This window comes from Danio rerio, chromosome 9, assembly GCF_049306965.1.
Source record: "Danio rerio strain Tuebingen ecotype United States chromosome 9, GRCz12tu, whole genome shotgun sequence".
Taxonomy (NCBI): Eukaryota; Metazoa; Chordata; class Actinopteri; order Cypriniformes; family Danionidae; genus Danio; species Danio rerio.
In genome coordinates, this window is record NC_133184.1 from 53395001 (window position 1) to 53416445 (window position 21445).

The 21445-nt window shown below is 35.2% G+C and overlaps 2 protein-coding genes across 5 annotated transcripts in view; one reads left to right on the forward strand and one right to left on the reverse strand.

Moving 5' to 3' along the window:
• The window catches only part of slc4a10b (solute carrier family 4 member 10b), a 155411-nt gene extending 136331 nt beyond the window's left edge, over window positions 1-19080 (reverse strand). For all 4 annotated transcript variants that reach the window (XM_017357854.4, XM_003199252.7, XM_073913282.1 and 1 more), the window contains exon 1: window positions 18856-19080. In XM_017357854.4, the coding sequence (XP_017213343.1) occupies window positions 18856-18903 (48 nt within the window). In that variant the 5' untranslated portion in view covers window positions 18904-19080. The remainder of the gene's footprint in view (window positions 1-18855) is intronic.
• The window catches only part of rbms1b (RNA binding motif, single stranded interacting protein 1b), a 447127-nt gene that overhangs the window by 66692 nt on the left and 358990 nt on the right, over window positions 1-21445 (forward strand). The window lies entirely within an intron of this gene.

The window sequence follows — 21445 nt, forward strand, 5'->3', positions numbered from 1 at the left end:
TTTTATTAGTTTATATTTTTAATTTTATTTATATTTTTAGCTTTGTTATTTCTTTATTTTTATTTTATTTATATATTTTATGGTGTTCATTATTTTTATTTTGCTTGAATATATTTTTATTTTATTATTTTATTTATATTTTTAGTTTATTTTATTATATTTTATTTAAATTTGTATCTTTTACTTTAATTTAATTTTAATTTTATTTAATCTATATATTTTGTTTATATATTTTTTTTTTATTTATATATTTTTTTACTTTATTATTGTTATTTTATTAATATGTTCATTTATTTTAATATTTTAAAATTTTATTAAATTTTTTTTTTATTTTATATTTTACTTTATTTTATTTATTTCCCAAGTGCTGTCTGTTATTTCCTAACAGAGCAAGAATATTTTCACAGCATTTCTTATAATAATTACTATGAATTAACCTAATTAACTTAAATTGCACTTTAAGCGGGATACCATCTTGCAAAATTACTAGTAAAATTGTATGTGCTGTTGTCATGGCAAAGACCAAATAAAATATCTAAAATTTATTGCAACAGTTTCACAGGATGGTTAATAATTATGTCTTCAACTTTGTAGATATATTTTCCATTTTGTTTATATCCTTATTTTAATTCGTTACATTACTTTTCACACTATGCATACAAAATAAACAACATTTTGGATCAACATGAACTTCACACTTAAAATTATTCTCTTCTCATCTCATGCTGTAAAAACGCTCAGTCACAGGTTTGCAACTCTTGGATTGACAGCAGAGCAAGTGTTGAGATCGTCAGAAAGTTGCAAAATGATGAACTTCATGTAAATGAGAGGCAAACACTGCTGACATCTGCCAAAAAGTCCTGGGGCCTCATGTACGAAGACTTGCGTGGAAATCTTACTAAAACATTGCGTACGCACAAAGCTGTAAATGTGCGTACGCAGAAAAAAATTCAGATGTATGAAACACTGCATACGCCGAATCTCACGCATATTCTTTTGTACATCTGAATGAACGTGAAACTGAGCGCAACATGCACGAGCGCAAAACCCCTCCCTGCCTCCTCCCCCGTATGAATATGCAAATGACTATGCTAATGGCAAAACCCAACGAAAAAGCAACGGCAAAAGCAAGCAAAAAGAGAAACTTTGAACAGAATGTGAATTGGAGGTGCTGCTTTCGGAGGTAGACCGGAGAAAAGCAGTGTTATTTGCAAGTTTGTTTTTCGGAATTAACAACAAAAGAAAAAAAAAATAGAGTGGGAGAGTTTAGCTGATGCGGTTGACACAGTTGGGTCTGAACATCGCACTGAGTGCATTTAAAAAAAAATAGTCTGGTTTATATCTGTAAACTGTTGCAGCACTCTGAACAGTCTCAGTGGCGCGCTCGTAAGACGCATGTGATCATGTTTTGACACGTTCGAGCATGAACTCGGCTCGAATCCAGCATCTGATGAACTCTATCTTCTTCCCCCCCCCCCCCCCCTTACATATCATATTTTGCCTACTATTTATCACGAGAAAGACTAGTAGGAATCATTAATAAGTTTGTACATCATATTTTATTTGCACATTTATTGAATGGAAATGTTTCTGATTCACGCTTGCAAATTCATCTTCAGATAGTGTCTTTATAGCAATGTGCGTGCAGTAGATCGCTCAGATTACATTGAGAAAACAGGCGACCGCTGCAAATTGTGCTTTAATGTTTAGCTGGTCAACTGTATGGTATGGAAATCTTACATACCTACTAGATGAACCCGTCTCATACACCTGCCATTGCAAGGCTCAGACACTTTGTAGAGAGGAATTTAACACAACTGCCTCTAGGAGTCGCCAATGGAAATAAAACAGACACGCACAAAAAATGTGCGTACGCCTGCCAAAAAGCTGCCGTGAACCTGCGCACATTCCCACGTTCAGTTCATTGTTAGTAAATCCAAACGTGAACGATTCTGAGCGTGAAACCTTGCGTACGCAATGTTTTTGTGCGTACGCAGCGTTGATACATGAGGCCCCTGGAGTTTTGCTTCAAGTCACAACATTACAAAACTAATGCATTTGAATTAGGTTTAAAATGCATGCTGCGGAATGAACCGACAAGTATTTCAGCAGATGTTTTACACAGCGGATGCCCTTCCAGCTACAACCCAGTACTGAGAAACCCCCATACACTCACATTCACAAACACTACAGCAAATTTAGTTTGTCCAATTCACCTATAGCACATGTGTTTGGACGGTTGGGGAAACTGGATAACCCGGTGGAAGCCCACGCCAACGCTAGGAGAACATGCAACATGCCAACTGAACCAGCTTGCTGAGCCACTGTATCAACTTTGATTACATAAGACATAAAAACATATAGTAAAAGCATTTACATGTATATTTTACATTTACAGCCACCAAAGCTGAATGATTTCTGTCATTCCTGGAAAAACACAGTAGTATTTCTCCTGAAAAAGGCAGGTCGTTTTAAACAGAGGAGGTGGCTGGACATCTTCCCTTCTGAACACAATAATCCTGAATATCCAAAGAGCACCAATTAGTTTTAAAACAATCTCAGAAGCCCTCCGTATACAAGCTTAATCTCAGCTAAAGGCCATTACATGAGCATCACTATTGAGGATTACCCAAAAACACTAGGACAACACTGGGGACATATTTTATTCTGCTATTAATACACAGAAAATACATCGACTGAATTCATATTGAGATTACAAGCTCCAGATTAGCTCAAACAATAGCACTGATTGGCTCTCATCTTTCATTATTTTACAGGCAGAGTTTACCTGAGCGTCACATAATCACTGTGGACAGATGTAAGTCGCTGTTCAGCTCACTGTTTATTGTCCATTAGGCAATAATAAGCAGCTTTGTCAGTCTGTTCAGGACTCTGCTGAGTGGAAAATGTTTTCAGTCTAATCTGAATAATAAAGCTTAGCTTTGTCTTAGCTGAGAGCTTTAAAAAAGCCATCATTATATTGTCCTGTGATACCAGACAACATCAGCTGGACATTGTCACTTTCACTTTTTAAACGTTGTTGTAAAGTGTAAATGCTATTTTAACAGTTATCATAAATAGACCATAGTGGTGGACCGTATTTTTAATTCATGAACAAGCTGACAATTATCTGTATACCTGTTAGATCAGTTCACAAATTTTACTGAGAAATTCATTTCTTAGGCTAACTACCAACAACTCACTGATTCGAATGATTTATTCTAAGTGAGTCTCATGTAAACAACTTACTGATTCAAATCATTCATTCAGAGTGAGTCTCAAGAAAGCAACTCATTGATTCAAATGATCTATTAAGAGTGAGGCTCAAGAAAGCAACTCACTGATTCAAATGATCTGTTCAGAGTGAGTCTCAAGTAAAACAACTCACTGATTCAAATGATCCATTCATATTGAGCCTTCACTAAACAACTCACTGATTCAGATGATTTGTTCAGAATGAGTCTCCAGTAAATAACTCACTGATTCAAATGATCTATTAAGAGTGAGACTCAACTCACTGATTTAGATGGTCTATTCAGAGTGATTCTTAAGTAAACAACTCACTGATTCAAATGATCTGTTTAGAGAGAGTCTCAAGGAAAACAACTCACTGATTTAAATGATCCATTCAGATTGAGCCTTCACTAAACAACTCACTGATTCAGAATGATTCGTTCAGAATGAGTCTTCAGTAAACAACTCACTGATTCAAATGATCTATTAAGAGTGATGCTCAAGAAAGCAACACACTGATTCAGATGCTCTGTTCAGAGTGATTCTTAAGTAAACAACTCACTGATTCAAATTATCTATTCATATTGAGCCTTCACTAAACAACTCACTGATTCAGATGATTCGTTCAGAATGAGTCTCCAGTAAACAACTTACTGATTCAAATGATCTATTAGGAGTGAGACTCAAGAAAGTCACTCATTAATTCAAATGATCTATTAAGAGTGAGGTTCAAAAAAGCAACTCACTGATTTAGATGGTCTGTTCTGAGTCATTCTTAAGTAAACAACTTATTGATTCAAATGACCTGTTCAGAGTAAGTCTCAAGTAAAACAACTCACTGATTCAAATGATCTGTTCAGAGAAGTTCAGAGATTTAACTTATTTACCTCAGGAGTTTCCCTAAATGAAACGGTGAATATAAACATCACCATAGACATCTTAATAAAGGAATAAACACAATAAGGGTGTTTGTTTGCTAAAATTCATTATAAAATCTGTTTTATTTATATTGTGCAACGTATATTTGTAAAGTCTTAATGCATAGTATATATTGAGAAGGGAAAAAACAATAAGTTGTTGTATGAATGCTGTAATGTTTAAATTATTTAAAATTAAAAACGCGTGAAGGTCACGTGACCATCAGGAAGAACGCAGCATCTCATTCCTCACAGGACGTGTTCTCTGTTCTCCTGGTCTCCTGAGTTCATTCTTCCGAGGACACCTGGCAAGAGCGGTTTCCACAAGAACGCAAGTCCGTTCTCTGCGTTCTTGGAATTGAGAAACAGCCACACTGTTTCAAATGATCCATTTATAGTTACTTTCCAGTAAAAAACTCACTTATTCATAGATTCGTTCAGAGTTACTCTTCAATAAACAACTCACCGATTCAAATGATCCATTCAAGGTTAGTCTTCCATAAACAACTCACTGATTCAAATGAACTGTTCAGAGTGAGTCACCAGTAACCAACTCACTGATTCAAATTAACTGTTCAGAGTGAGTCTCCAGTAAACAACTCACTGATTCAAGTGAGTCTCCAGTAGAATAGAATGGAATAGAATAGAATAGAATAGAATAGAATAGAATAGAATAGAATAGAATAGAATAGAATAGAATAGAATAGAATAGAATAGAATTTATTGAATGGGATAGCCCCTTGAGATGAATCATTTCATTTTCGAGGGGGTCCCTAAAAGTTCACAAATCAAACAGAGTACAACACATCATAAAGTACATACACTTGACAAGACAAACAAACAAACAAACAATCAAACAAGCAGCACACTCCACCTGAAACACTTCCCATAATCCTAACCCTAAATAAGCAACAACATATAACCAAAAGTACAAACAATTTAATATGCAAATAAATAATAAACATTTATTTTATTTAATTTGGAGCCAAATTTAAAAACATTCGCAAGTTGTTTCCAGAAGAGAAAATAAATTAGCCCTAAAAAGACGAAGTGATTTAATTGATCTAAAAAAGGAAGGGAGATTGTTCCAGTCGAAAGGAGCTTTGAATTGAAAGGACCTACGGCCACTTTCTGTAGAAATTCTGGGAACCAAAAAATAATTCTGTTGCACATGACGAAGCGAATATGATGATGTACATAAAACAAACAACTGCTTTAAATAAGAAGGTAAATTAAAGTAAACACATTTAAAAAGAAACAAATACCAATGATACTGTCTGCGGAACTTAGGTTGAAGCAAACCAAGTGTTTCGTATAATATACAATGTAAACAACTCACTGATTCAAATGAACTGTTCAGAGTGAGTCACCAGTAACCAACTCACTGATTCAAATGAACTGTTCAGAGTGAGTCACCAGTAACCAACTCACTGATTCAAATGAACTGTTCAGAGTGAGTCTCCAGTGAACAACCCACTGAATCAGATGATCCACAATATATTATAAAATGATAATGTTTGGAATAAATAATAATAAAATAATAATAATTTAGAGATTCAGTCTCATTCAGAGATTGGTCTCATTTCAAATCTAAATCTAATTTTATCATTAAATTAGATTTAATTAAATCAAAAGAATATCTAGATGCTGGCATCTAGCTCTCTGCAACTCTCACAAGGTCGTCCACTGAAGCTAAGCAAGGCTGTGACTGGTCAGTCCCTGGATGGGAGACCACATGGGAAAGCTAGGTTGCTGCTGGAAGTGGTGTTAGTTAGGCCAGCAGAGGGTGCTCAACCTGTGGTGTGTGTGGGTCCTAATGCCCCAGTATATTAATCTATATTGCTCTATAGATTAATATACTGGGGCATTAGTATATAACTCTATATTGCTCAGCGAGTGCGACGTTAAAGGGAGGTTTTGACTCTGTTGTTGTAAAAAATTTCGAGGATGTCCTAGCCACGCCACTGCTTCTGGTTATATAATTCACAATCTCCAGAAATGCAGAATGAGACTGAACGCCTGAACGTTTTCAGAATGAGACTATTTGGGAGGTTTTAGCAATTAGCTCATGTTTTTAAATACAGTTTTGAACAAATAAATCGATCCTGAAATCCAGAACGGCGTCACTGACCCATAATTCACACGTGTTGAAAATAAGGTGGCACCACCTCCCACAAACCACCGATACCACAGATAATCCTTATTAAACAAGTGCTAAAGTGCTTTAAACCACAAACTGTTTAAGGGTCACTCAAAAGCTGCTTTCCTCCCAACACCGATGAATAATGAAAAGAGTCCTTCTGAAGAGATTACACTTGTTTGCTTGACCAAACATATACTGGAGTTTCTGTGGCAGCTCAGAAAAAGCAGCAAAACATAAATAAAAGGGTCACCCGGTTTGGTATGAACAGACTTTGGATCCAGTGTTGCTTGTTTTCCATCTCTCCGTCTAAAATCTTAAAGGTTTGCATTAAATCTTGCTCCAAATTGTTGGCAATATATAATGTAATGCTTATTCTGTCAAGCCTGGGAAATCGTGACCCTGGAACATTGAACTGCCAACTATTCCAGCACAGCAACCCAATACTGGGAAACATCCATACACACTCATTCACACACACACACACACACACATTCTTACACTATTAGTTCATTCAATACACCTATAGCGCATGTGTTTGGACCAGAGCATGTGGAGGAAACCCGCGCCAACACGGGGAGAACATGCAAACTCCACACAGAAATGCCCAGCCGGGACTCGAACCAGCAACCTTCTTCCTGTGAGGTGACAGTACCAACTACTATGTGCCACCAAAGCCAGATCCATTTAGTAAAATTCTATGAGGTTGGTTTACATAATATTAGGCGGCAAAATAATAATCGACTTTAAATCTTTTTTTGGATGACAATACGTGTGGCCTCAGACTTTTGCACAGCATAGACTTAGGGCCTACTCACACTATGCCATCCGTACCGTGCCCAGGCCCGTTTCCCGGATCGTTTGAGAAGTGTGAGTGCACTGAATCGGGCTCAAGCACGGTTCACTTGGCCGGCCTTGGCCCGGTTGGAAGAGGTGTGCCTGAGCGCGGATCACTTGGGCTTTGGCGCGGTACGCTTGTGTGTGATCGCAAAACGCGCCAAAGCCCGAAACTGAAAGCGAGACGTGACTTTTAAGGGGCTGTTTCATATGGATTTATTAATCATTCTTACTGTTCAGTGAACGCAAACTGCCGTCATTTATTAAAGACGTTTATTAACTCCTCACAGCATGACAGCTGCGCACCTTCAGCAGACCTCCTCATTCCTGCAGCACGAGAGCTTAATGATTGTTTAGAAGCGCCAAAAGTGGCGGATCTGTCCGGTAAAATATCTGACTGCGTGTCACCGCATCCCTAAGGATTGTTTGGCGAAATATTTGACTGCATGTCACTGCATAACAAACGACTGAAAGGATATAACTAGAGAAATCTCCACTGTGCTATTGGGTGAGAGCGTATGGCAAGCTGTTTTAGCATTTAAACCTTGTTCTGACTATCCATAAATATATTTAGAGATATAATTATATTTTGACTAGTCATAATTATAATTCGACTAGTCAGAATGACAGTTAGCGATGTGTAATTACAATTGTACTAGTACGAAATCAGATTGGAGATATCTGCAAATATATTATGACTAGTCATATTCCTCCATTGACTTTCATTGAAAAATATTTGCAGATATCTCTGAGTTTTGACTCGTCAAAAGTCCAATTCAAGATATCTACAACTGTAATTCGACTATTAGTAAATTAATTAGAGATATCTTCAAATATATTAGTAAATATCTCTAAATATGACGAATTAAAGACATCTCCAAATGTATTATGACTAGTAAAAACTCAGTTAGAGATATCTCTAATTTCAATTGTGACTAGTCAAAACTCATTTAGAGATATCTGCAAATATTTTTCAATGGAAGTCAATGGAGGAATATGACTTGTCATAATATATTTGCAGATATCTCCAATCTGATTTCGTAATAGTACAAATGCAGTTGCAGATATCTCTAATTGTTATTCTGACTAGTCAAAATATAATTAGAGATATCTCTAAATATATTTATGGAGTCAGAACAAAGATTTAAATGCTAAAAAGGCTTGCCATAGAGAGCGCTTCTGAACAGCGCAGCAGCGATGACGTAAGCGTGCCGAGGCCCGATATGGTGTGAGCGCGGGCCGTCGGGGGAGACGGGAGGGGGGACAAGCGTGCTTTGGCCCGGTTCGAGGCAACTGTACCTAGTGTGAGTACGGCCTTAGGATCATGTGATGTTGATATTGCATGTCACAGCTATATCACCCTGCAGCCCAAGACCGGTTACTCACTGAAGCTAAGCAGGGCTGAGCCTGGTCAGTACCTGGATGGGAGACCACTAAGGAACACTAGGTTGCTGTTGGAAGTGGTGTTAGTGAGGCCAGCAGGGGGCGCTCAACCTGTGGTCTGTGTGAATCCTAATGCCCCAGTAAAAGTAAAGGGGACACTAGCTGACAGCCGACAAATCTGCAGCAACTGCATGCTGTCTTAGGACTATTTCCAGTAGCTTGTTGAATTTATGTCACAAAGGATTGAGGCAGTTCTGAAGACAAAGGGGTTGCAACCTGATACCAGTAAGGTGTACCTAATAAAGTGGCCAGTAAGTATGGATCAATAGGAGAAAAAAGAAAAAGAAAATACAGGGTTTCACACAATTTCTTCCTGATGTCCCAACACAAATAGATTAAGTAAACTTAACAAATCCAACTGGATTGAACCTAAAACAAAAAATTCGTAAGAACTGTGTTGTCTCAGCTCATTTGTAATAAGTAGTTCTTGAACAAACAGCAAAACTATTTTTGAGTTGGTTTCGGACAAGGGAAGGCTGCGCAGATGACAGAATTTTCCTTTATGGGTGATTAATTAATATTAATAGCCCAAAGAATGCATATACAGGGATATGCTTTAAATGCATTCCTCACTTTTTTTAAGTCACACTTGAATGATGTTATTTAAACCCATTGCTAAACAATTTGTCACATTTGCTCAAATACACCTTCATAAATGTGTCCTCAATCTCTATAACCGCTTTCAGAAATAAACCACAACCAGGCCTCCTTCACTGCATGTCATTCATCACATCCAACAAAAATAGTCTACAGTAGCTGGACGAGTGAAAAATGCTGGACACTTGATGAAACCAGATCCAGCAAGCATGAGTCACAGCCCAGCTTCATGACCAACATCTGGCCTGTAAATATGAAGCTTGCAGGATTTATTGACCCAGAAACTGCAGAGGAATAATGTTGTGATGCTCTACATTTAACTGTGCGCCTATATGTCCCATTTACATCTAAGATGCAGCGATCTCAGTGAAAAAAAAAAATCATTGGGATATTCAGTAAAGACACCCACTTCGAATGTAGTCACTCGATTGAATAGGCATATAAGTGCTCTAGATATGGGCCAGTATTACTGGTAGGCTCAGAAGGCTTTTATCATCCATCCACATGGTTAATCAGGCATGCTAAGGCTTCAGATCCAGATCTATCTTTACATTGCTGTGATTGTTGGGTTTAGGGTTGGGGTAGATGTTAATAAAATACAATTAATGGCATATTTAATACATAACATAAATAATTCTTGTAAAAGCTATAGCTGGTTAACAATGTGCATGGGTAATAACAGCCTGCCAAGCCTACAAGTAGGCACAGAAGGCCACTACTTATCAGCTGATACCCATTGATGACACCCATTCAATCAAGTGATAACATTCGAATCAGCAGGTAAAGATCATGGTGAATATATTCTGCAAATTTCCTACTGTAAATATGTCAAAACTTAATTTGATTAGTAATATACGACATGAAGCCCTTTATCCAGACTGACAACAGGAAAAATGAGCTGTTTTAGATTTAGCTACAGTGGGGCTCATATTAATGGATATTTCAAGAGTTCACACTTAGCTGATGATTTATAAAAGCTTGATTGGCATGCTGTCCCGGGAGAGAGCCCCGAGCTCAAGGGCTCCTCGAGCCCGGGGCTTCCTCCCGTTGGCAGAGCGAGAGGGGAGCCCGAGCTCGGTGGATCTCAGAACTCCCCTGCTGCGGTAGCTAAGGGAACACAAGGGGTTAGACAAAAGCTTGATTGTTATGCATGTTGAATGTCTTTGGATGGTGGGAGGAAACCTGAGAACCTGGGAAAAACCCACGCGGACACGGGAAGAACATACAAACTCCCCACAGAAACACCCACCGGTCCTGTGGAACCAGGGCTGGCAGTGTTCTTGCTGTGGGGCTCACAGTGCTAACCACTGGGCCGCCGTGCCGCCCAATCAGAGGTAAAGGAGGCGAATAGGGGAGGAGGGGGGTTTCTTCCAAACCAAGATAAAGTGAACTGAAAACTGTGGCTATTTGTAGTAGCTTAGGGCTCGTATGATTGGAAGATAGTGATTAGCAAATGCGAGACCGGCCGTGATAAATCATAAGCACGTGATCCTCTCCAAATTAGTTTATGAATAAGCTTCACAAAAAACAATGTTTGATCTCAAGAGCACTTTGATAATCAAGTTTTGTTGATATGTTTTTTCTTCACTTGCTTTGTATTATCAATTTATGATAAACGGATGCCGGCTAAGGCAATACTTCAGATTAAAATGTGCTTAAGTTTAGTAGGTTTATTTGCAATGATTAGAAAACCTTTGAATATAACAGGTAAATTGTTACTTATCAGGGCCAGAGTGGGACTCCTTTTTAGCTCTGGAGTTTAAAAACCGGCCCACCTCAGTCGACGTCTGACTATATTAAAATAACGTAATTTCCATTTCAGTTTCTAATGACACTATCACATATTTTTCAAGGACACAGCTGCTTTAGAACTTCAAATGTTTTTCATAAATATCAGAACGTTAATTCTTTATAGATATCCAGTCCTTTGTAACGGTCGTCACACACACACACACACACACACACACACACACACACACACACACACACACACACACACACACACACACACACACACACACACACACACACACACACACACACACACACACACACACACACACACACACACACACACACACACACACAAAAAATGTACCCTTACATAAGTAACCCAAACAGTATTATATGTCTTAACACTAAAAATGAAAAAATAAAAAAATTAATTATCCTAGTGAGATTTGAACTCGGATCGGCGGCATTGTAACGCAACATGCTAACCACTAGACAAAGATGGCACAGTTAAGATGATGTGTTCGGGATAAAAAATAAGTATTGCACTGTTATCTGCTGCTGATGTTTACTCTTTTTCTCCCCTATTTAGATTTCTGATCAAGTTATGTCAGATTTATTAATGTAGTCAATCATCTGATTTTCATTGAGCAGGTGTAATATTCATTAATATTAATTAATATTCATTAAGTTGCCGCTGTTTGGGGTGGAATGATGCAACATTTTGCTCACGGGGCTGAGAGAAAATAAATAAAAAGAGCGAGGCTGCGGCAAAATAATGAATAAAAATAGTGTGGCTATGGTCAAATAAATAAATGGAAAAAAGTGCAACTGCTGAGAGTGCAAGCAGCTAGGGACACCAGCCCTCACGGCCAAAAAACGTACCGGCTCACTGGGAATTCTGACGGTGCACCCGATTAGCCAATCCAGGCCTGCTACTTATATTAAACTATTTCAGTTCAATTATAACATGAAGAAAATCTGTAAATTTTAAACATTTGCTCAGGAAAATCTAGTTATCCTCAAGATTTAATATCACATTTTAAAATTTATGACAGTAAATTTATTACATTTGATCACAATTTAAAATTTATGACAGTAAATTTATTACATTTGATCACAATTTAAAATTTATGACAGTAAATTTATTACATTTGATCACACCAAAAAGCCGTTGTTTTCAGTACAGGGTAAGTAAAATACCTTCAAACTGAAAAACAAGATTATTTTGCTTCAAAATGAAAAACACAATTATTTTAGGTACTCCATTGTCCAAAAATCTTCTATTTTTCTTAAAACAAAACAATATGTTTTGCTTGTCTGGAAAATGTTTCTTGATTTAAGAATATTTTTGATATTTGGACTTAGAAACACGACAAAACTCAAAGCATGCTTTTTTGCAGTGTAGCATAAAACAAATCAAAGTCCTCAAGTTGCAAAAAAAAAAAGATGACCCAAATGTCTTGTTTTTTTTTTTTTTAATGTAGTTTTGTTTACTTACATCCAAGGTCAAAAATATTTAATTTCTCCAAAAATTCATTGTAGCATCAATGTTTTTTTTTTCTCAGTGTCTCAAATGATTAGGCTCGTTTGAGGTGCGCCTCGCCTTGGCTGCATTGTAAACGAGAGCAGGCGTGCGCAATAAGAGGAGGGCTCAAAAATTACATCAGAAGTCGGACACCTGCTGAATCTCGCTGTTTAGCCACCTGGAAACGTCACCAGTGGCGGAGATCTCGTTCGCGTTTTTTATCGCAGACGAATGACCTCATGAAAAAATGCTATGGTGATTTATAGTAAATATTATTGCATTTTGAGCATGCTTTTTCAGTATTGGGTTGTGTTTATAGTTGTTGTGATACCAGAGCAACTATACAATTTAAATAGGCTATTTTATAACATGGTTCAAAAGCACTACAGTATACATTACTATAGTACTTTTAATATGGGAGTGGATGCAATAGAAATATCACAGTTTTTACAAAAAAAAAATGGTTCAGAATTACAGAAGATGAACAGCTCATTAACTAAAAGGGTGTATTTAAAATGTAATTCTGTATATTCAACAAACGTTAAAAGAATAACAAAATAAACAGCTTATACAGCAAGAAAGCTTTCAAGAAACCTAATTTGGCTACATTATAAATGAAGTAGCCATAGCAAGATGCTTTTGAGTGACGGGTCATGACAAATGTTTGTTTGACAAATAAATTCTTAGGGGGTTAATTATATTGACATGCTTATTAGGTTTATATAAACTGATATTACTCCAGCCAGACTAAAATAAACAGCCCAAGACTTTCTCCAGAATAAAAACTATTAGACTGTAGGAAAAACTGTGAAAATATTCTTGGTCTATTAAACATTACTTTTGACTTCACATACATACATACATACATACATACATATATATATATATATATATATATATATATATATATATATATATATATATATATATATATATATATATATATATATATATACACACATATATACACATATATACATATATATATATATATATATATATATATATATATATATATATATATATATATATATATATACTTACATATGTGTGTGTGTCTTGTTTACTACACCCTTTTCACTTCTCATATGAAACCACACAAAGATGAGGCATAATGACAAAACAGTCTGATTACCTTTGTATGTCTGAATATGTGTATATATTGGATGGACTTTCATTGAATAATGCTGCATAAAAATTACTATACAAAATTCACACAAACATACAAAAAGTGAAAATGACAACAAACAGGACTTAAAACTGAGAGAGAAATAAAATACAGCACACAAGTCCTAATGATTTATTAGTAACATTTAGTTATATTACATAGGTCACGTTATGTTTTACAAAGATGTGTTTTGTTTTTGTTTGTGTGTAAATCTAAATAAATAACCATATGTAATGCTCTTTATGACTTTTTTTTAATTATCAACGAAAATACAAAAAAAAAAAGGTATTCAACAAATCCAGGTATAAACCTTAGTAAAACGAGATAATAAAGTGTAATGTGTCAGTCTCATCCAATCAGCATTAAGCTGTGTCGTCAGCCAGTCGTTTCCCATCATGCTTTTGGTAACGCAGTCTTTTGAGAACAACTGCGGCCGACTGCTCTATCCGAGGTATCCGCCTCGCGATCGCGAGAGTTTTTTGGCGCACGTCAGCGTGACATCAGAGCGAGGCGAAGGCAAGGCGGACACATTTATAACCGGCATGCATCTTGCGGTGATCACCGGTGATCGATTCTGCGCAGATTTTGGCCAAGTCAAACGAGTCATTTGATTAAAGGAACTGCTCTCAAAACCCCGCCTTTCTGAAAGCTCTGCTCTGATTGGTCAGACGATTGACCCATTCCGTTGTCATTGGTTAAAATCAAATTCTTAACACCAAATATCAGCTCCAACAATAGTACACTGTAAAAAATATCCCAAAATTTGCCATTTTCCATATTTTGTGATTAATTTTGTCATTTTCCCTCATTTATTTATGCTTTCGAATTGCATTATGGGACCTTGACATTTCATCCAACAACTTTTAACCTTGAAAAGTTAAAAAAAAAAATGACTTTTATCAACATTTTTAATAGTTTAAAGTCTGGGTTGGTGTTGTATATTATGCTACAAATACCTGCACAAATGCCAGCACATTTTCTGTTAATTTAATGGAAATTCTGTTTAATTTACTTATTTCATTATAAATGCACATTATATTAATTCAAATTATTACCTTTGTCAAACTGTAGAGTTAAATTTTCAACATCAAAATTCAACAGAGCAGAGATAAACATCCCATAATGCAATTCACAACCGTAAATTAATGCAAAACACACAAAATACTACTAACAACTAACAATCGTATTAATTTCACCTCAAGTCAGCGCACAAAAAACAGCATCTTCTTAATATCTTTTTAGCAAAGTTGTTTCTTGGGCTTTAAAGTTCCTGTAATCCACTGGTTTTATATGAGACTTAAAACATCTGGTGATTAAAACACTATAAATCATGTGATGAATCATCTTTTAACCTATTGACCCGGGGTCACAGATAATCTACAGTCACAGTGACTCTCATCCTGTGCTGACAGCTGTCAAACCTGCTATATGAGGAAATCATTAGATCCTGGATTAAACCATAATCTACTGCAAAAGAACATTATTCTAATATCAAAAGATGTTCTGGTAAATTATGTCACTTTAATAATTGCCATTTTTTTACTTTAAAAATGTAAAAAATAAATTGTAATTAAATTAAATTAAAAGGAAATATTATACCTACCACGATACCTACTACGATAAACCTGTGGCAAACAGATTACAATCAAAAGCTCGTTACGGTAATACCGCATTATTCCTGTAACAATTAAAGTTACTGTAATAAAGTGACTACACAATATAATGCAACTAAAATGAATATTAAGTAGTCAATATTGTAGTTAAATTAAGTTAAATTTTCTTGTCATCTCAACCTACTTTGACTTAAACTAATTAAAAATATTAAGTTAAACCTTACATAGCTAAAATAATTTTGTTTCATTTAAAGTATAAGTATTGTTTAAAAAATAAATATCACAATAATATAAGTATATTACACATTCGAAAAATTACTGTAAGATGAAACAACATAATTCCTACATTTTTGGGGGGATAACTTCGTTGTTTTATGTTTTATCTATTTATATTAGTATCACGATGAGTGAACTTATTGACCTTATTCTAAAATGCGGAAGTGCGAATGTTTTCGCGATTGTTTTAGAACTTCCGATTCAGTCGCCTATGGGAGAAATGACTAGGAATAAAAAACGGCAGAAAGCGGTCAAACTACTTGCTCTACAAAAAAATGTTTGCATGACTACACAGACCAAGTAGAATAATATAATAAGAAAATATCAGTTTGCAACGTCAAACAGCGAAACGAGCAGTTTTTAAAGTCTAAAAATGAATAGAAGTGAATGAGACCGGAAGTCTCGAGCCAAAAAGATTCTAATGGCAGCGCTTGCGAAGAATGAGGTCAATACAAGGAAAAATCTGTAAAAAGTAGAAATTGTATTAAAAAGAAAGTGTAAAATGTTGTCACAACAAAAATCGATTAAGTTAGCTAAGATTTTTACATCTTTCGCATCAGCATCTTCATCAAAACCCATTGATGTTTTACCTGTATTATATAAGATGTTTCTTTTATGAAAACCTACTACGATAAACCTTTAGCAAACAGATTACAATCAAATGCTCATAACCGTAATACTACATTATTCCTGTAACAAAGTTACTGTAATAAACTACACAATATAATACCCCTATTAGCATTTTACACTGTCAATATCGTACTGCCTTAAATTGTTTAATTGAATCAAATTACATTTTCTAGCCATATGAACTTACTTTGACTCAAACTATGACTAAAAATATTAAGTTAACCCTCATATAACTAAAACAATCTTGTTGAAACCTGATTAACTTATTAGTTATATATGTTTTTGTGCTACTTTATATGTTTACATGTATCTATTTATTTACATATGACATTTGTCATCATTTTTACAGTGTAAATACTATTAAAAAAAAGAAATATTACAATAATACAAGCATAAAATACAACATAAAATGGAAGTATATTAACATTCTACACTTACTGTAGTAAATATTGTAGTTGAATTAAGTGAAATTTTCTTGTCATCTCAACTTACTTTGACTTTTAAGTAACTTTTACTTTAGTTACCTAAACTAACTAAAAATATTAAGTTAAACCTTACATAGCTAAAATAATGTTGTTTAATCCTGGTTAACTTGTTAAAAGAAGTTAAAAGTACCATAAAACATATGCTGTCGTGACTTTTTGTCATCATTTTTCAAAGTACTGTTTTAAAAAATAAACATCACAATAATAAAAGTGTAATACACACTCAAAAAAAATTACAATGAGCTGACACAACATAATTCCTACATTTTAGGGGGGACGATTTTGTTGTTTTATGTTTAATCTGTTTACATTTGCATCACGATGAGTGAATATACAAGAAAACATCTGTGAAAAAGGAGAAATTACTGCAGTGTTAAAAAAAAAAAGTTGGGTTGGACACAGTTTCTTCAAGTTGTCCCAACATGATTAAGTAAGCAATCACTTTTACAGCTTTCTCATCAGCATCTTCATCAAAACCCAGTGATGTTTTTTTTTCATTTATGTAATTTAAATTTTCTAGTCAACTTAACTTATTAGTTATATATGTTTTTATATTACTTTATCAGTTTACATGTTACTATATGTTTACATAAGACTATTTTTCATCATTTTTATTAAAAAAATAGATATCACAATTATACAAGCATAAAATACAACTTAAATGGCGGTATATTAACATTCTACACTGTATTAAATAGTTTAGATTTTGACTAAAACTGACTAAAAATATTAAGTTAACCCTCATATAACTAAAACAATCTTGTTGAAACCTGATTAACTTATTAGTTATATATGTCTTTGTGCTACTTTATATGTTTATATGTATCTATTTATTTACATATGACATTTGTCATCATTTTTACAGTGTAAATACTATTAAAAAAAAGAAATATTACAAAAATACAAGCATAAAATACAACATAAAATGGAAGTATATTAACAATCTACACTTACTGTAGTAAATATTGTAGTTGAATTAAGTGAAATTCTTACCATCTCAACTTACTTTGACTGAAACTAACTAAAAATATTAAGTTAAACCTTACATAGCTAAAATAATGTTGTTTAATCCTGGTTAACTTGTTAAAAGAAGTTAAAAGTACCATAAAACATATGCTGTTGTGACTTTTTGTTATCATTTTTCAAAGTACTGTTTAAAAAATAAATATCACAATAATAAAAGTATAATACACACTCAAAAAAATTACAATGAGCTGAAACAACATAACTCCTACATTTTTGGGGGCACGACTTTGTTGTTTTATGTTTAATCTGTTTACATTTGCATCATGATGAGTGAACATACAAGAAAACATCTGTGAAAAAGGAGAAATTACTGCAGTGTTTAAAAAAAAAAAAAGTTGGGTTGCACACAGTTCCGTAAATACAACTTAAATGGCGGTATATTAACATTCTACACTGTATTAAATAGTTTAGATTTTGACTAAAACTGACTAAAAATATTAAGTTAACCCTCATATAACTAAAACAATCTTGTTGAAACCTGATTAACTTAATAGTTATATATGTCTTTGTGCTACTTTATATGTTTTCATGTTACTATTTATTTACATATGACATTTTGTCATCATTTTTACAGTGAAAGGACAATTGAAAAAAGAAATATTACAATAATACAAGCATAAAATACAACATAAAACTGACTAAAGATATTAAGTTAAACTTTACATAACTAAAACAATTCTGTTAAAACCTTAAAATAAGTTAAAATAACTTAAAAAAATATTTGTTGTCATGACTTTTTCTCATTTTTTTACAGTGCAGGTACTATTAAAAACAAATATGACAATAAAACAATCATATTACACACACAAAAAAAAAACTAAAAAAAATTGCTGCTTGTTCAGACTAATTATTTAAAATAAGCTGAAACAACACAATTCCTACGTTTTTGTTTGGGACAACTTAATTGTTTTGTGTTCAAGCCGCTTAAATGTGTAATAAATGATTATCTCGTCGGCACCTTCATCAATACATGATGTTTGGCGCATGAGACGTTTTTTAATGAAAACCTACTGCGATAAACCTGTAGCGAACAGACTGTCGTGCGTTAATACTAAATAAATAAATAAAAACCTCCATCCGCAACATGCAATGCAGCAGAAATGCAGCCGTGACATGCGTGCCGCCTTCAAGCCGCAGACGCGCGAAACATTCACGGTCTCTCAACACGTGCATTCGCCCAGAACATACGATCAATAAGCGGACAGATGTGGCCGATTAAAGGCGTCTTACCGCGGGCAGCAGAGGCTCCATCTGCGCGCTTTGGTCCTTCGCGTCCATCTTCTGCACCTGTGGAACAGAGCGAGTGCGCGTACGGCAGCGCGTGTAATAATGCGTAATGCGTGTGCGTAACCGCAGATGGTGGTGTGCTCACATATTTAGTGCGGTGATATTATTATTTCTCTGCTGCACACTCGTAAGGGCGCATGGAGCCGCTGCTGTATATGACGCAGCTCCACATGGGAGGGGGCATTATATGTTATATAGGCTAGTGCTTCCCCAGATAGCAGGCCTACATTAAATTAGCATTGAATCAACAGTCGAACGGTTGAAACTTCATGGTTGATTTTTTATCAGGTTTGCAGAAAATCTAATTTTATATATGTTTAAATGATAGAATATCTAATGTCTGGAACCCTCGGGATTACGTTTATTTTGGCAAAATAAAATATGATCATGGCTTGATTTTTAATTATTTAATTAGGACAGAAAAGTCTGACTTTGCTTAAACAAAAGTCTTGTCACTGAACAGAAATAATGTCCAGTATAGAATATAAAGTCATGCTGCAGCAGAAAATGCATGAATATTGTGTCTGACTCCATCATGAGCTTGGAGGACTGCATCCATACATCTCTGCACTGACTCAAATCACTGATTAATAAAGTCATCTGGAATGGCAAAGAAAGCGTTCTTGCAGGACTCCCAGAGTTAATCAAGATTCTTTGGATTTATTTTCAATGCCTGCTCCTTCATCTTACCCCAGACATGCTCAATAATGTTCATGTCTGGTGACTGGGCTGGCCAACCCTGAAGCACCTTGACCTTCTTTGCTTTCAGGAGTTTTGATGTGGAGGCTGAAGTATGAGAAGGAGCGCTATCCTGCTGAAGAATTTGCCCTCTCCTGTGGTTTGTAATGTAATGGGCTGCACAAATATCTTGATACCTCAGGCTGTTGATGTTGCCATCCACTCTGCAGATCTCTCGCTCGCCCTCATACTGAATATTACCCCAAACCACGATTTTTCTTTGACCAAACTTGACTGATTTCTTTGAGAATCTTGGCTCCATGCTGGTTCCAGTAGGTCTTCTGCAGCATTTGGTGATGATTGGGATGCAGTTTAACAGATGATTCATCTGAAAAATTCACCTTCTGCCACTTTTCCAAATGATCAACTAGAACTCAGATTATTATTTGTTGCTCTTACGACTGGGATCGACATCAAGACTTCTGTCAGGAAGTGTACAAGTATAGGGTATGTTATACCAAAGACTAGACTTAAAGCAACTTTTTGAATAACATTTAAAAGTTGGAATTTCAACAATGAATCAGGTTTGCACCCTTTAAATAATGTTTTCAGTAATAGAAACAGATTCATGAACACCCCATGTGAAAAAATACTGTAGTAATTTATAGTAAATACTAGAGTGTTTTCGAATCATACCATAATAAAGGGTGGTATTTGAATGTGGTAATTCTATGACAACTCAACTATAGTAGTTTAAACAAATGACCCAATACTATAGGGTCTAACATACTACAATACTGTAGTAAAAATAAAGCTCACTATATTTAATACAACAGTATGCTGGAGCATTCTTTACCAACAATTTGTAAATACTACTATACAATACACTTTACAATGTCTGGTTTGAAAACACTGTTGTATTTGCTATAAATTATTACAGTATTTGTCATGTGGGTTGAAATAACATTGAATCAACACTGACTTTTCATCAGGTTTGCACACTTAAATTAATGTTCTGTCAATGATAGAAACTGATTCAAGAACACAGAGGCTGTGATGAAGTTAATTAGATAGATAAAAAACTTAGGGCAGCACAGTGGCTCAGTAATTAGTAATGTTGCCTCTCAGCAAGAGTCCCGGCTAGATCAGTTGGCATTTCTGTGTGTAGTTTGCAGGTTCTCCCTGTCCTGGCGTGGGTTTCCTCCGGGTGCTCCGGTTTTCCCCAACAGTCCAAACACATGCTATAGGTGAATTGGATGAACTAAATTGCCCATAGTGTATTAGTGTGTGTGTGAATGTGAGCACGTACACTGAAAAAAAATTATTCAGAGATGATTCCTCGGATTTACTCAATTTTTTTACGTTAAGTGGTTGTAAACATTTTATTTGTGTTGAATTTAAACAAACAAATAATAATTTGTTTGTTTAAATTCAACACAAATAAATTGTTTGCAACAGTTCTGCATGCAACACTTTTTTCAGTGTATGGGTGTTTCCCAGTACTGGGTTGCGGCTGGAAGGGTATCCGCTGTGTAAAACATATGCTGGAATAGTTGGCGGTTCATTCCGCTGTGGCGGCCTTGGATAAAACAGGGACTAAGCTGAAGAAAAAGGAATGAATAGCATCACTAACGGAGAACAACATTTGCTTGAGCTCTTTGACTTTTTTCCTTATGTTAATTTCTTTCATGGGTGCTGCTACTGTGTTATGGCAAAAAAAAGGAAAATTGTTGCATGAGATATTGCTGTTCATATGCTAATTCTTGATGTTCAAAAGTGATTCAGATGTTCAGTTCAGATTCATACCACCACATCTCGATCTTCGCAGTGCTTCGAGATTATTGTTGTTTTGAGT